At 53.6% G+C, this 15,430-nt stretch overlaps 1 protein-coding gene across 1 annotated transcript; it reads left to right on the forward strand.

Annotated features, from left to right (window-relative positions):
• The first annotated feature begins 3,040 nt into the window (after positions 1-3,040).
• DYNLL2 (dynein light chain LC8-type 2) lies at positions 3,041-6,752 on the forward strand. Its single transcript, XM_026861620.1, has 2 exons — positions 3,041-3,273; positions 4,874-6,752. Exons 1-2 carry the CDS (start codon positions 3,082-3,084, stop codon positions 5,009-5,011), a joined length of 330 nt encoding a protein of 109 aa, XP_026717421.1. The 5' UTR covers positions 3,041-3,081; the 3' UTR covers positions 5,012-6,752.
• The last annotated feature ends 8,678 nt before the right edge of the window (positions 6,753-15,430 follow it).

A 15,430-nucleotide genomic window follows, 5' to 3' on the forward strand; every position in this document is an offset into this window, starting at 1 on the left:
GCACTGGGCAAGGTCACCGCGGCCTCGGGCGCCCCTGGGGCTCCCCCCCGTGAAGGTCACGCAGGGCTCCGGCCTGCACATGCGCCCGGCTCCTGGGAGCGTCTCCTCGGGCCTCCTTAAGCGCTGGTGGGGAAGGGGCCGTGCCGCACCCCCTTCCCAGGGCCTTCTCTGGCAGTGGTGGGGGAAGCGCTGAGTGCTGGGCTGGGCCTTGTCCCCATCCTCGGACTCCGTGGTGTCCTGGTGGGGAAGCAGCGGGTGCTGGGCTTGGGCCTCATCCCACTTTTAGGGCCCCATACTGCCTGGGCAATGAGAGCGGATGTGGGGGCTTGTGCCTCATCCCAAAACTGCTTCTTGTCCTGGTGAGTGAAGGACTGGGTGCTGAGCTTGAACATCATCCCCCTCCTAAAGCCCCATCTTGTCCTGCTGGGGAGTGATTGGCTGCTGGGCTTGGGCCTTCTGCTCATTCCCAGATCTCGTCCTACTCCTGTGAGGGAAGGGTTGAGTGCTGGCTTGGGCCTAATCCCCCTCCCAAGGCCTCTTCCTGCCCTGGAGTGGCTGCTAGTGCTGTGGTATTCGAGACCCTCTCCTGCCCTGGGCTGGGGAAGGGGCAGCTACTGGACCTGTACTATTACCTCTTCCTAGGCCTGTCCTGCCCTGGGCTGGGTGCTGGTGCTTTGTGGTTTTTCTCAGAGCGGGCCAGACTTGGGTGGGAAGACCTTGAGGGCCAGCTGTGATCATGGTGGTTTAGAGATAAGATATGTGCGTGGTGCTGCTGGGCTGCCCTGGGGGGAGGATGCCTCTGGAATCGTACAGGGGAAACAAGCTGGGAATAGGGCCCTGCTCTGTGGTGTTCCAGTGGGTGCATGGGGTGACACTTGGAGCTGCTTCCTTCTCCACGGTGGGTGTGGGGATCCCTCCCCTTCAGCAGCACAGCTGGCTGCCAGCTCCTATAGTGGCTGGCCTGTGAAGGATGCTGTGCCCTGGAGCAGTGCGGTGCTGGGGAGGGCAAGCTGGCCAGTGCTTGCAGCTTGACTGAAGGATAATCATGGGGATTTTTTTCCTATGGCAGTGTTGGCCCTCAGCAGCACGGGCCTGCACCGAAATGCTCCTTGCCTGAACAATGAGGAAGGAAAATGCTTTTTTCAGGTTGCTCTGTGGCTGGTTATGTAATGGCAAATGCCCTCTGAACTCAGTGTGCAGTGGAGGTGTGTGAAGGCCTGCTCTGTGTGAGAGCTTGCTTGCCCTCTTTCCCTAAAAAGGGGTTCCTGGGAAAACGACCCACAAGTGAATATCTACTACTTCCCTTTTCTGGTGGGCGGGACCCCCGGAAGACTCTCCTAAGGGATTGCCAGACTCCTGGATTGTGAATCCCAAGTTGTTTGGGCTGTTCTGAGCTGTGTCTTGCCCTGCTGGGGTTTCTGGGCCACAGTCTAACACCCACTGCCTTAAACCTTGGGGGGGAGCAAACTGCCTGGAAGTGGATTTTCCAGAGCTGGGGTAGGGGTGTGTGCTCGCTGTTGGCGTTTGAGCTCAGATCTTGTCGTTCCTCCTGATGCTATTAGTGCACGTTAATAGCAGTGCTCTATTAAACATGGTATCAAAAACGTATAAATTAAGGTTGCAATAGAAGTCTTCAACTGCAGGCAGAGTGAAGAATTGAAGTATTGTAATCATAGGGCTGCAATTATGCAACTGGATTCTCTTTCTCTCTGGATAGCAGGCTCCTTTAATTGCTGTAACAAAGCTACTCCTTCAGTTTTCTGGGACTGTTCCAGGAAGCGATCATTGCAGCAGATTTTCTTCACTCCCCAGTAGAGCTAAAAATGTGTAGTTTCACTATTTCAAAACATGCTTGGTAGTATCACTTGAGACTTACAGCACTGTAAAAGGATTTAGGAAACTTAATGGTGCTCTGCAAGCTTAATTGGAGGCACTCCTTGCCATTAAGAAGCTTATTCCCACAAAGTTTTAATATGCTCTGGTAAGAGCTGCTGCCAAGGTGAGCAGCTGTGGTCCTTCTCAGCGCAGACCTTCGCTTGACCGGTCTCCCAGATAGCTTGTGCCTCCTGACCAGGCCTCACGTGTGGCCTGGGGGCGAGGGCTCTGCTGCCCGGAGGGATCTCGGGGTGTGCCAGCCCACAGCGGGACTGCATGGGCCTCCTTCCCCAGGGCTGGGATTGCCAGATCCCCCTTTTCTAGGATAATGTGAGCTGCACTGAAAACTTCCCAATGCTGAATGCCTCCCTGGAAAGGCCATGGCAGATCTACGTGCAGATGGCTTCAGTGGCTGGTGTGAAGCATCTGAACTAACTCGGAGAGAAGGGGGCTGCATGCTCAGCTCCAGTGTACTGCTTTCTAGTTTCTTCAAGGCCATGGGCAGCCCTGGCCTACTGGCTTCTGGCATCTGTGGTGTGGCTCACAGGCGGGGAGGGGAAAAGGAGGCTGCTTTGCCAGACCCTGGCTGCGCTGGCTCCCGGGTGGAGGTTGCCTCCTCCTGTTTCTAGGCTGCAGCGTGGCGTTAACCTGTTTCTGGCTTGTCAGACCGGCTTTGTCCCGTGGGAACAGTGCAAGTCTGGGTTTCAGTGGCAAAGCAGCAGTGAGGTGAGGGGTGATGATAGGCTGAATGTGGAACAACACTCCTTCCAGGCTAAACTAGCAACAGCAACCGTAACTCTTGGCATGGGGTGGGATAAAAAGCCCTGCTGCTGTTAACGTGCTTCCTGAGCCTCCCTGCCGGAGTCGGGAGGTCTGGGAGCCGCTGCTTGAAGCTCTGAACAGATGATGCTCCAAATCACTGGTGCACCTGGAAGGCAAACTTGGCTGGAGCCTATTGATGTACAGGAGGACTGTGGTGCTCCTCAGATCCATCTCCTCCCACACAGTAAGCTGCTTCTGCATGTGTTTAATGCAGGTGATGTTGGAGTGGCTCTGATCTAACCTCCAGACAGTGCCAGTGCTCCAGCTGTAAGGGGCATCTTAGCTTGGGACTACTGTAGGCTACCCTGATCAACTCTCCCTGGCCATAAGAGGGGTTGTAGTATCGGCTTGTGACGCAGCCTGCCATAGAAAGGACAACCTCTGATGCACAGGAAGCTTCTTGGGAAGGGATTAAAGGAATCTGTGTTCTGCCCTAGGTTCACAATGTCTGACAGAAAGGCTGTGATCAAGAATGCGGACATGTCCGAGGACATGCAGCAGGATGCTGTAGACTGTGCTACACAGGCGATGGAGAAGTACAACATAGAAAAGGACATTGCAGCATATATAAAGAAGGTAACTATGGGATGAGGGGGCTGCTCTGACTGAGATTTCCTGGAAGTATGTGTGCTTGAGTGTCTGAGACTCCCTACTTGTGTGTTTGGAGGGAGAAGCTGTGCTGTTCTTGGCTTTACCGCTGTTCCCAAGAGGTGGAGTGACTTCTCCAAGGTCAGAGGAGGGCTGTGGCAGAGCAGGGCCTGGTCTGGTGCTCTGGCAAGCTGGGAGGGTGAGCAGTGTGAGCTTACCAGCTAGGAAAGGCTGGCTGCAGGTTCTCTTTGAGACTTGCTCCACAGATGCTGTGGTGTAACTTGCAGCACCAGGGTGGGGTGGGGTTGCTCTGCTGTTCCTCTCCAGGCAGGCGGCTGTGCATGTGTGGTTCTGTTCACTCTGTTCCTGGCTCTGGGGTGGGTGGTGTGGAGGAGGATGGGGCCTGGCAGGGTTATGAAAGGTGCTGCTTCAAAACCAGGGGCTTGTGAAGGGGTGTCTCCCCATTTGCAGGAGCCCTTTAACTGAGGTCTTGTGCTTGACAGCATCTGGGGAGCTGTTGGTCCTCTCTAGCCACCTCTCCAAGGCAAGGTGCTTTTGCAGGAGGGAGGTGGGATTTTGTAGGCAATGCAGTTGTGGACCTGGGCTAGCTTTTGAGCCTTGTTTGTAATCTAAGCTTGAATGTAAAGCATCCAAAGGTGTCTCCCAGCTTCTCAGATCGCTCTGAGGCAAGACTTATCTCAAAAGTGCTTGGGGCAGTGCAGCCTGTGAAGTGTGTGCAACAGAAGGCATCCAAAAAGAAGTTGGCCTTTATTTTCTGAGTATGTTGGGAAGAGGGAAGCAACTTGATGCACCTTTCTGGCCTGGCAAGAAAGCCTTTTCCTTGCTTCAAACTGTCTTGCTGCTGTCTGAGGACTAACCCTTGCTTTAATCTTGAATGTTAAGTCTGTTCTGGCCCTGTCATGGTGGGGAGGGAAGGGTGTTCCTGGGAGTTAGGTATTAGAGGGAGGGAAATGGTCTTTAACCCTCTCTTACCTGCTAAGTAGGAGACTAAGTCAGCATTCGGCATGCTCACCTCTGACCTCTTCGGTCTCCATGTGCTGTCTGGCCTGTGAATTTGCCTGCCCATTTTCCGTGCAGCTTTTCTCCCCTTTATGTGAAGGAGAGTCCCAAACAGCAGAAGCCAGACTTCTCCTTCCTTTTTTTAGGTGACCTTTAAGCTCAAATGCCTTGCTGGAGTAGAGATGCCAAAAGCTTTTTTTATTATTTTGTGAGTGGGTTTGGAATGGGAGAGGAGAAATATTCCCCCGAGCTGGCCTACACGCAGGGCTTGAATAGCCACGAGCACTCTCCTCGGTACACTGCTATGTTCTGCCCAGGGCTGGCGGGTGCTTCAGGTCTCAGGAGATTATTTACTTGTGTTGGAGCCTTCAGACAATCCAGTGCAGAGGTCTGGTTGTGTCCGTCACTACCTTGCTTAATGTAATAGTGTCTTGTAGTGGGGAATCTAAAGATGCTGCACGTGGGAGGAGAGGCGATAGTGTGTGAACAGAACCAGCTAAGAATTTGTGCTTAGAGCTATTTTCATGTGGGCTTTCTTGGCCTTAATGCCTCTCTTCTCTTTCTTCAGGAATTTGACAAGAAATACAACCCAACTTGGCACTGCATTGTTGGCAGAAACTTTGGCAGCTATGTAACACACGAGACAAAGCACTTCATCTATTTTTACTTGGGTCAGGTTGCAATTCTTCTCTTCAAGTCTGGATAGGAAGTAGGAGCAAGTGAAATTTGGACTGTAATGCACTGATGGCTGAAGCCACGACTCCCTTTAACATGGCTATGCCGCTGCATGGACTGTATACTATATTTAATGTGTATATGTTGCAGTAAAAAAATCTACTTCTGTTTAGTTGCCTGGGAAGAAGGCGGCATTTTTTTGTTACTGCTTTTTTTGGTTGTATTGCACTAGGAAACCTGTAAATGCTTAAACAATGGCCTTTACGTGGGAAGAAATAAAACTATTCCACAACAGCTCCCTCAGTGGTAACTCCTTCTTTGAGGCTGGGAAAACTTCTTTGGGCAGGCCAAAAGCCCCTGACTTCCTTACTGAGTTTTATTAGACTGTTAATCTTGTAACGAGGAGCAAAGCCAGTGTGAGCCTCTGTACCCACCCTGCAGACTGCAGAGAGCTGGCTCTCCCAGTAACCTCAGAGCAGGTACTTAGACCTGCCCTGAAAGCTGCTGGGGTGGCTCTTGATGACGTGGCTTTCACACACAAGTTGAACTCCACCTCGGACTGTGACAAACAGACTTGCAGCTGGCGCCCTTGGTGTTCTCTTTCAGTGCCCACCACTGTATTTTTGGCTCTGCTGAAACATTGACCTAGACTTGTAAGCAACTCAGCCTGGTCTAGAAGACTTCAACAAACATCCCCCTGAGTTGCTGCTTGCTGCAGAAAGCAGCATCCTGTGGCTGAAGTCTTTAGACCTTGATTTTTGAGATCTAAAGCCACGTGGCCCATCCCCGAAATGGAGTAGGATATCAAATTGGTGACTACTGACAACAGCTCTATTTGGCATGTTCTTAGCCAGTTGTCTCAACACTGCCTTAACTCGATGCTCTCCTTAAAGCAAGCTAGTCATGTGGAAGACTTGTAAGTGGCCACTGTCTCCTTTTTTTTTTTAATTTTCTGTAGCTGATAAGCTATTTCTGGAGGACTGTCCTCCATGTTCTGATATCTGCTTTTGTTCTTAAAGCACAGTACCAAGAAGTTAAACTTACATGTGATGTTTGTGTGAAGGAAACTCATGTGACATCTGCTTCTAAGGCAGACAAATGTCTTGGTCTCCAATAGGTTCAGCAGTGATGTTGTCTTAGTATGTACTGACTCTTGGATTACACTGCAGGAAGTTCGTTCTATCTGGGTGTGGCGAAATGTTGTGTGATAGCACAGATGTACCTGGTTCTTGTCATAAGGTCTATTGGTGGGTTTGCTAACTAATGCTTAGATGATATCGCTGGGCTGGTGAGCCTGGCTTGTGTCTCTGAGATGAATTTGGTGTTGGTATTTAGTCACTGCTGGGGGAGCGGGGGCAGAGCGAAGGGAGCTCTTCATTGTGAAATGATTTCATGACCCAGGTTGACTACTTCCTGAAGTAAAAGTCCTTCTTGTCTCTGTGCAAAATCCAAAGTATGCCTAATTTTGTAATATTGATAGAACAATGTTGTAACTAGAAAGAATGTAGCTGTCATAACTTCATGTTGATGGAAATGTCTGCGCTGGGGTAATGTGCCTTGGACTGTCCAGGGCACTCCTGTGGTCTTGTCTATTCAGAGCTCCACGTGGGATCTGAAAGGAGAATGTTTTGGGTTTGTTTTTTTCCAAGCATGAGTCTAATGTGAACCTGTTCACAGTCTCTCGTGGAGCAAGATCTGTTCCCTTCATAACTGCAATGGCTCAAATACCATTTATTTTTTTCAAACATTAAAGGTGAATTGACACATTTAAAGCAGCCTCGAGTTTTTTCTTCATTGCCAGCTGTAACAAGCAAAAACTGTGCTTGTCCGGAGATGGGGAGCAACATGTTCTGTGCCCTGGAAGATGCTGGTGACCCAAAGGGGATGGGTCTGCTGAGGGAGGAGCTTGACCCGAGGAGCCTGCACAGCCCATCCCTGCTGGTGCTGAGCCCCAGCCCGGCTCCAAGGGCTTACTGAGCTCCTGTGCCCAGTAACTGCGAGACAGCGCCGCTGGGCTGAGCTCTGATGGCTTCAGATGAACTGGGGAAGGTTCTGGGATGGCTCCTGGACATGCAGAGGTGTTGGGTTCCCTGCCAGGCTTCCTCCGCTCACAGAGGGGAGATCCGAAACTCTCACCCTGTATTTAACCACGGGGGCTGTGGGCTTGTCCCTAACCAACCCCCCTCAGCTTGCTGCCTTGTTCCTCAGGCAACCTAAACTAGACTTGTTGGCCTCCCTGATATTTTGGAAAAGCTGTGGGTACTCACCAGCTTACAGCTATGCTGGGGGATAGCGACACCCCTGTGAGTGATGAGGGGAAGCTGAGCTGCTGGCAGACATGACTCATGCTAAGCAGCTGTGAAACGAGCTGAACCCAAAACTCCCGAGCGAGCAGCGCTGTGCTCTTACGCTCAGGCGATCTGCTGCACCCTAGGCCTGGCAGTGCCGAGAACTGGAGGGGGGTCCACTTTCGGGGGGAGCTGGGGGTGATGCTGCTCCCACACTAGTCCCAGCCAGCCTTTTAACTGGAGGTGTTGCAGGGCTGAAGCTCCACCTGTTCTGGGGCTCTGCACTCCTGGTCTGGCTTAACACGATGGCTCCGAGATGGTTCTCGGCCTTGGGGGGCTGCAAAGGGTGGTGGAGCCCGCTCGGTGCACAGGACTTTGAGTGGAAGGAAGCGGCAGAGAACCTCCTTGTGCATGCTGCTAATCCAAACCTGAGGTAAAAGGCTTCCACGCTGAGTTCTGCCTGTGGGAAAGCATCTCTTCCAGCTGCGTCCGCACGTGCTGGTGTAAATCGGCCCCTGGTAGGATGTGGAGGCTCTGGAGCTGGCCCACACAGGTAGAAAGTGGGTTTGGTGCTTCCTTGTATGCGTCACTGCCACGGGAGTCCTGCTTCAGGCTAAGGAGAAGCAGCTCTACCTCCCACTTCTAGCACAGAAAGAGAGCCCTGCTCACCTCCCCGCAACCCCTGCAAGGACACGGGTCCCACGCGCCCTCAGCCCGCCCCTTAAACCACCTTTTGCTCGGTGAAGTGGCCAAGAGCAGGGGAAGGTTCTAACGCCGAGCTTTCTGTGCCCGCAGCCTTCCCCTCCTGCTCCCCAGCAGCTGCCTGACACCGCTTTTGGCTTTGACTTTTTCCATTGCTGGGCTCCGCTTTGTCTCCAGTTTCCACCCCGCGCAGGTGCCCTGTGTGAGGCCTTGGAGCATTAACTCTTTCCCTGCTGAAGAGGCCAACAGCATCCCCAGGACAGCCGCTGGGTTTCAGCGGGGGCATGAAGCTATTCGGAAACATCTGGACGTGGGGAACTGAGTGGAAGGTATGTATCTGGGGGAAACATCTGGAGAAAGAAACTGCTTCCAGATGTGTCTGGGCAAAAATGCTCTTTAAATGTAAACTCTACACATCATTGCCCTGCCTTACAAGCGTTCAGAGGCTGACCACGGGGGAGCCCGAGGGGCTGGCAGCTGCCCGCGGCCGAGGTCTGGGTGCAGGACGGTGCCTGCAGACCTGCATGTGCGCTCGCTGCGGGTGACGGTGCGGTTGGTGGTTGGGGAGAGCGTCACATTATTTTCTCTTGTACAAGCCAAGTTATTCAGTTCCTCATGTCGACTATTACTTCCAGATGTGGCCTTAAAAAAGCAAAGCTTTGCGGCACCGAAGAGCACGCAGGCTGGTTTTTGGTAGCCGGGTGTGTAACTACTTAGACGTTATTTGGGATTCGTTCTTCCGCGGAGGGAGTGTGGTGTAAAGCCGCAGGAGATGGTATGCGGCTCCGTTAGCAGGGTGAGCTAGCCTTGCTCCCTGCCTGGCCCAAATGTTCTTCCCCCTTCTCTGGGACTGCCTGTGACTCCAGGAAGGGGCAAAGTGACGGTGGTGTCCTCGCTGTCCTGCACAGGGACCGGGCGTTGCAGCCTGCGGGGCCACCCAGGCCGCGGGTCGGTGCTCTCTGTCCCTCGCACCCAGCGACACCGGCCTGTGGCGCTGCTGTTGCCACGATCATCTTCCCTGAGCACGTGGAAGCAGAGCCTGGTGCTGCTAAACCCGGTGCCCAGAGGACCTGCTCCTTCTCGCAGTGCTTTTGCGGGAGGTTTGAGATGAAGAGAGAAACTGTATCAATCGTTTTTATCTCGCTTTCAGTCTCTGACGGGTAAATCCTTAGGAGGCCGGTGGCACGCGGCGAGGGAAGCAGGGCTGTGCCATCCCAGCCCACCCGAGGTTTCCCTGCTTTGTTCTATTTATTGAGCAACGATTCTGACAGCCTTTCCCAGACTGTGACTCATAGCAGCGCTGTCTGTGCCCAAGCCCTGCGTCTTCGGAGCGCTTTATAGATACGGGAGCTGCAGGAGCCGCGCAGGAGCCAACTGTGTTTATTAAAAGATGATCAGATGTTTCCTCCCTTAAGGCAGTGTCTAGCTGAGGCTGAGTAATAACTCATTACCAACGAGACAAATAACTGCTTATCATCAGGTCAGCGCCTTCACCAGCCCTTCTGCTAGCGACAACAGGTGCCTTGCTTCTCCTGCACCGAGCACTGGTGGTCTCAGCACCCAGTGTGGGGGGTAAGAAGGGACCTGCCCTGCCAGACCCCGCTCCGGTCCCTGTCCCTTCCCTCGCCGGCATCCTGAGCAGGGACCACCCCAGGGGGGCAACCCCCGGCTCTGCCCTGCTGCTCAGCAGGGTTTGGCCCTGGGTTAAGCTTGAGGAGCAGTTTTATCCAGCCCCGGTGTAGCTTGTTTCCTCCTGCCCACAGAAGCAGGTTGATGTAGTGGCCTCGCAGTCCGTGTCTTTCCCTCCTAGTGCTGGCGACTCGGAGCAAACGCACCCGAACTTGCCGTGGCCTTGGTGGGAATATCAACGGTGGGCCAGCGCAGTGTGCTGCAGAGGCGCCCGGCAGCGCCGCCCGGGCCGTGGGTGAGGCGGGACGTCGCGCTCCGCCACGTCCCCTGTCCCCGCGTGCCCCTCGCTGCCACGCCGGGGCTCCCCGAGGGCTGGGCTGGTGCGGGAGGCACCTGAGAGCGGGGCTGGGACCCTCGCAGGCTTGGCCAGAGGCTTTCCTCAGACGCCATCCTCCGGCGCGGCCGCCACGGCCCTCCCCTGCCAGATGCCGTGGCATCTCTCCACGTCCTTTGTTCCCTCCCTTGCTTACGCATCTCTGTTGATTTATGGCCGTTGCGGAGCAGCCTGGCCGCAGCTCAGCCGCTTGCCCAGACCCCGGCCGGGCTGCGGGCCCTCGCCCCCAGCCCGCTGGGCAGGGAGGCTTTCTGGGGGTTGATCTGAGCCCCCCTGCATTTAAACACGTGCATGGCCTTTGCTTTCACCTCCTTCCAGCCCGGGTGTGAATGAAGTGCTTTCAGGGGGAGGAGATTGCTGGGAGCCCGGCTCTCCCTGTGCAGTGGTTGCAGCCCGTAAAAGCATCCGAGGAATTCGCCACGGCGGTCCCTGTGCAGGGTGAAAGCGGCCCTTTGTTCCCGCAGCCCTGGGCCCGCCGAGTCCCACACAGGGACGAGGCTGGAATCTGCGGAGCTGGACGTGGGCACGTCGCCCTGAGCGGTCCCATGGTGGGTGCCACGCTGCCGTCGGGAAAGGCCCTTCACGTGTCCCACCCCGGCCGGGGGGAGCCGCCTTAGGTGCTGCCAGGGCACGACGGAAAGATTTCCCCGGGGTTTACCAGCGGGGTCGAGCGCCTGCCGGTACCCGCCGGGTGACCCGAGCTTTAGCCCCGTGCTGCTTAAGCTGAGTCAGAGGAACGGAAATCCCTTCTTACACAGATATTTTTCCACTAAGTGTTCGATTACAGGTTTGGGGTTTAACCTCGCGCCCATCTCGCGCCGTTCGCCGCCTGCGTGCCGGGGCTGCTCCGGCAGGAAAGGACGGAGGGCTGACACGGAGCCAGGACGTGCCTCCGCCGCAGCCTGCACACAGGCGGCTGGCACCCAGCCCAGAACATGGCTCTGGAAAAAAATAAATGCCTTTTTTTTGTTTTTTGAGGAAAGCCCAGAACGCTTCGACAAGGACAAAACCTCTTCCTAAATCCGTTTTTAAAAAGTCCTGTTTTCTCTAAGGGTTCAAAATGATCTGGCTAAAAGCGTCTTGCTCATCCGTGGCCAGCTTGGATGCGGTAAACCTGGACCCACGCTGCAAAGTCTCCCTCTGAAACCACAGGTTGTGGGGGGACTGAGGGACGGCACCCATGTGGCCCCTTTCCAGCAGGGTCCCCACCCATGGGTGCTGGCAGGGGGGTCCCTGGACCTTGTCTGTGTTGTCATTAGCAGAAGAAAACCACGGGGTGACTCAGCAAGTGTCGGGTGCCAGGCCGGGGCTTTGTCACTGTCCTCCAGCAAGACTGACACGTACAATTCAGGCGGAGCCTGGGCTGGCTAAAGATACCGTGTTACTTAAATATTTTATAGAAAATCATTAAGCAATTAAATCTGGCGGATCTCGCATCGTAGAAAAAGCAGATTGAAGTCTGCGCAGTAAACAGGGCAACGCTTCCTGGTCGTTTGGGATGTCTTCTTGGAGTCTTAACTCCAATCCTTGCTTCGGAATAACTATAATTATCTCTTAATTGCCATTATTGTTTAACATTTTTAGCATTTGCAAGTGCAAACTGTTACAGTTTTCCATGCAGATACAATCAGTAGCCAGGGTTCACAATGAAAGCAATTAAAATCCCGTGATTATTACAAGCCTGCGTGTCTATACAACAGCTTCAATCTGCATAACTTGCCAAGATGTAGGCTAGAAACTCAGACAAATTTAGCATTTATTTAGTAACCCAGCAGAGCTACTACTTCTTGCTGCCTCCAATGATTTGCATCTACAGCACTTTTTGGAAGGACGCGAGCATTGGGAGGGGAAAGAAAGCATTTTCTAGAATACATCCCTGGAGAATATACAGCCGAGATAAAATTATGCACATGAATTATGCATATGAATTATGATTTCACTCCTATTTTTGTTGGGATTAGCTCATGTTTGGTGTGCATCCCTGGCAGGCTGCTGGCGGTTCGGCAGCTAGCAGAGCGCTCTCTCCAACTCCCAGCAGGTCCCTGCAGTGGCGGGTCCCGTGTTCCCTGCTCCCTGGGCTGGCAGAGCTTCTTGGGGATCCAGCCCAGCGACGGCAGCCCCTGCTCCTTCGCCCCTCTCGGGGCAGGGCAAGTAGTTTTTTCGCTGTTAATTTACGGCATCTCCTCTGAAAACGTGTGCTGGATGAAAACAGATTTAGGTATAAAACTAAAAGAGCAAGTCTGCGCTGTTTTGTGTAGAGGGGGAGGCGTTTGCAGGCTCCGCTGCCACCAGCTGGGCTTTGCCAGTGTCCCCCGAGTCCCCAGCATCTCCTGGGAAGGCAGAAGTGGAAACGTCCCAGCCTCCGCCAGCTCTGGGGAGATAAAGCCCGGGGAGAGGAGCGCAAGGGGGAGGCAGTAGCAGCGTTTCCAAAATCTCCGCACCAGACTCAGGTCAGTCCCAGCACACGGTCAATTAAAGCCATGTTAAATAAAACCAGCAGTTCTTCCAGTAGAAACAGCTCGAAAATCCTGAGGGCCCTTTCCAGGAGTGCTGGTGACTCCAGCCCACGGGTGTTTCCATGGGAAAGGAGGTTTAATGGCCTTCGCTGCAGGGCAGGAATTATCCTAATTAGCCAAATGTCCAGGGGAAGGAGCAGGCTGGGCCTGAGCAAGTGGGGCTCAGAGAAGCAGGTGGGGGGTTCAGGCTGGGGTGAGTGGGGGCAGGAACACCCCTCCTGGGATGTGACCACACTGGGGGGCTCCCTGGCTGGGTCTCCTCCCCTTCCCTCCCTCCCTCCTCGTCCCATTCCCACATCCCATCTCTGCTGCTGCCGCAGAGAAACATCCCTGACAAGGCAGCAGTCCTTTGCAGGAGAAAATGAGATTAGGAAAGTATTTCAAGTATTTGTGTCTGTTGGTCAGTGGCAAACAAGCCCGGAGCCAGTGCTGTTTGTCCCGTCAGCTGGCTGGCAGCTTGGGAAAACAGCCGGGAAGGCTGTGGGAGCCACCTCTGGCATCTGCACATGCCTCTGGGGAGTGGGAAATGCGGTTTGCAGGCACCCCGCTGCGGCTGGGGGCTCCCTGGGACAGCCCCTGCTCCTTCACCCATCTCTGCTCTGGGTCAAGTAATTTTTCTGTCCCCCCTGTCCTCGGCCTGGCCGCTCTCCTGCTCTCTAACCTGAGCGAGTCGCCCAAGAACCAGCGTGGCTCAGGATGGCACAGCTCGTGACACTGGCGTGTGACACACGGCGATGCTCCGCGGGGCACAGGCAAGCGCTGCAGGCACACAGACTTCTCCAGCTGTATGAGCACATCAGAGGATCAGGGATTTTTCTAGGTTCGGGTGTTGTTCATCTGCCTTGAAATGCTGCTGATAGGAAGTGAAAAGTCAATGCACTGGCACGGTCCCAGGAAACGGGACCAAAGGCAGGAGTGACGGAAACCGCGGGATTGAAACCCCCTGAAATTCCCATCTGAGCTTTGGGTCAGTTATATTCTCAGAGCAGTAAGATTAAGATGAACTCTCTCCATTTTGCCTTTTTCAGGTAGAGACGCAGCTGACAAATGAGAGGCAAGGAGGAGGCAGGGAGAACCGGCGGCAGCTCCCAGGTCATTGCTTTGTCAAAATCAGCAGGTATCTGCCGTGCCCTTGAGCTCTCTAGAGCGGCTCCTCTTTAAATTGGCTTCCCCGCGGCAGCTGTCACCATCGCTGCCTTATCAAACCACCTGCCTGAATTTCAAGGCTCTCATCCATATATTCAACAGGAATATCAGTTTCTGGGAGCTCTTGGGGGCCTTGAGATCAGGGCAGCTAAACCGGGGATTTCTGCTGAGCTGTGCTTACGGCACCGGCGCTGGGATTTCTCTTGGCCGGGCTGCCTGCTGGGGGGCTGCAGGGAGGTGGGTTTTGTTTAAGCTGTAACCCAACAGGGTTGGCAGAACGTTGTCAGTGTTTGCCTGGCTTAGCCCCGCTCCCCGGCACGTGGAGGCGCGTGGATCCCACCCCGTGGATCCCGGGGGCGCGGCGCAGTGCTCGGCCGGCGGGACCCATCGCCCAGGTGACGCAGCCCAGGGAGGAGGCTCTCTCCATGTGTTTTTAAGCCAAAAGTGGCTCTTGAAATCAATAGAGAAGGCGATTCCTCTGCAGCCTGGGGAACCATCCTGTCCACATTCTTCCTGAGACCTTCAAAGGAGCTGAGGAATCCAATTCCCACTAATTTACTTTGAAAACACCAATATAAAATTGTAATTATGGCATGCTGTATTACAGGGGAGGGAAGAACCGACCCGACTGTAGCTACCTTGTTTTCCTAAGACATCAGTTGTGGTGATTTATTAAGACTTACGTTTTTAACAATATTATGTTGGTTAATGTCGGAAGATGTTCCTACAATTAATGAAAATTTCATAGACTGACTGGGGAAGAAAGAGACCATTTTATGTCCCCTACCAGATGGCCTAAACCAGCTGCTCACTTTTTTCTTTGAACTGTGATTCTAATGACTCCTCTGTCCTTTGAAGTCTGCTTCTGAGCTGCTGAACCAGATGGATTTGCATGATAGTAGCAGAGCACGTTTAACAGTCGGAGGACTTGTGCTGTTTTCCCTCGTTTGGAGGTTTTGAGGGGTGAGTAAAATGTGTCTTGGTGTAACATCACTGGCTTCAGTGGAGTTATTCCCCAAACCCACGGCGTCTTTACCCAGCTCTTGTCTGGTTTCGTTGCCTTGCAGTGGCGTCAGTCTGCTTTCAGTCACAGATTTATTAGGGCCTCACCAAAAGCGGGGGCTGCTGTCAAAACGCACATTTTGGCACCATTTTAAAAACAGAGGACAAGAAGAAAGGAGCTTTAAATATGTATTAGGAAGTTTTAAAAAGAATAAATCACAAAATAAAATCGTGACGAAAGGAACAAAACCAAAAAACAATCCCCAAGCGTGGGTTTGGTAGAAATTTAGGCCAAGCAGAGCAGTTGGGAAGACAACGCTGACGTTCTTGGCTGTGACATGTCAAACCCAGCGCAGCTCCACCTGAGCCCGTCCCCAGACGCTGTAAACCCCTGCACGGGAGGGTGCGACTCCCCGGCAGCGCCCACCCACCCGCTCGAGGAGCTTTCCCACCAAAACCACGCACGCATTTCTTCTGACCACGATAAGGATCCTCGCACAAAGGCTCTGCCACACGCTCTTCTTTTTTTTACCATTCCCCAGAGCACTTCCAGGGTATCAAACAGCTGCTCTCTCCGGAGCGATGGCTGGGCTGGGAAGGCAAAGAGCTCCCTAAAATTATCCTTGCGCAATATTAATATGTGGTACTGCTTGAGGCTGTCTCTGCTACTTGTTTCACCATGCCTGCCTCGGAGGCCTGTTAGGGACTTTTTGGGGAACAAATATAATAAAGAATAAATGGAATGATAAAGGTAAGAAGCAGAGCAATTAGCC

This window comes from Athene cunicularia (assembly GCF_003259725.1).
Source record: "Athene cunicularia isolate RWA chromosome 19 unlocalized genomic scaffold, athCun1 chr19_part1, whole genome shotgun sequence".
In the NCBI taxonomy this organism is placed as follows: Eukaryota; Metazoa; Chordata; class Aves; order Strigiformes; family Strigidae; genus Athene; species Athene cunicularia.

Excerpts from the sequence above, each read along its gene's own strand:
- DYNLL2 (XM_026861620.1), top strand. The coding sequence starts at position 3,082 with ATGCACAGGAAGCTTCTTGGGAAGGGATTAAAGGAATCTGTGTTCTGC. Across the intron at positions 3,274-4,873 it reads TTGCAGCATATATAAAGAAG|GAATTTGACAAGAAATACAA; the intron begins GTAACTATGGGA and ends CTCTTTCTTCAG.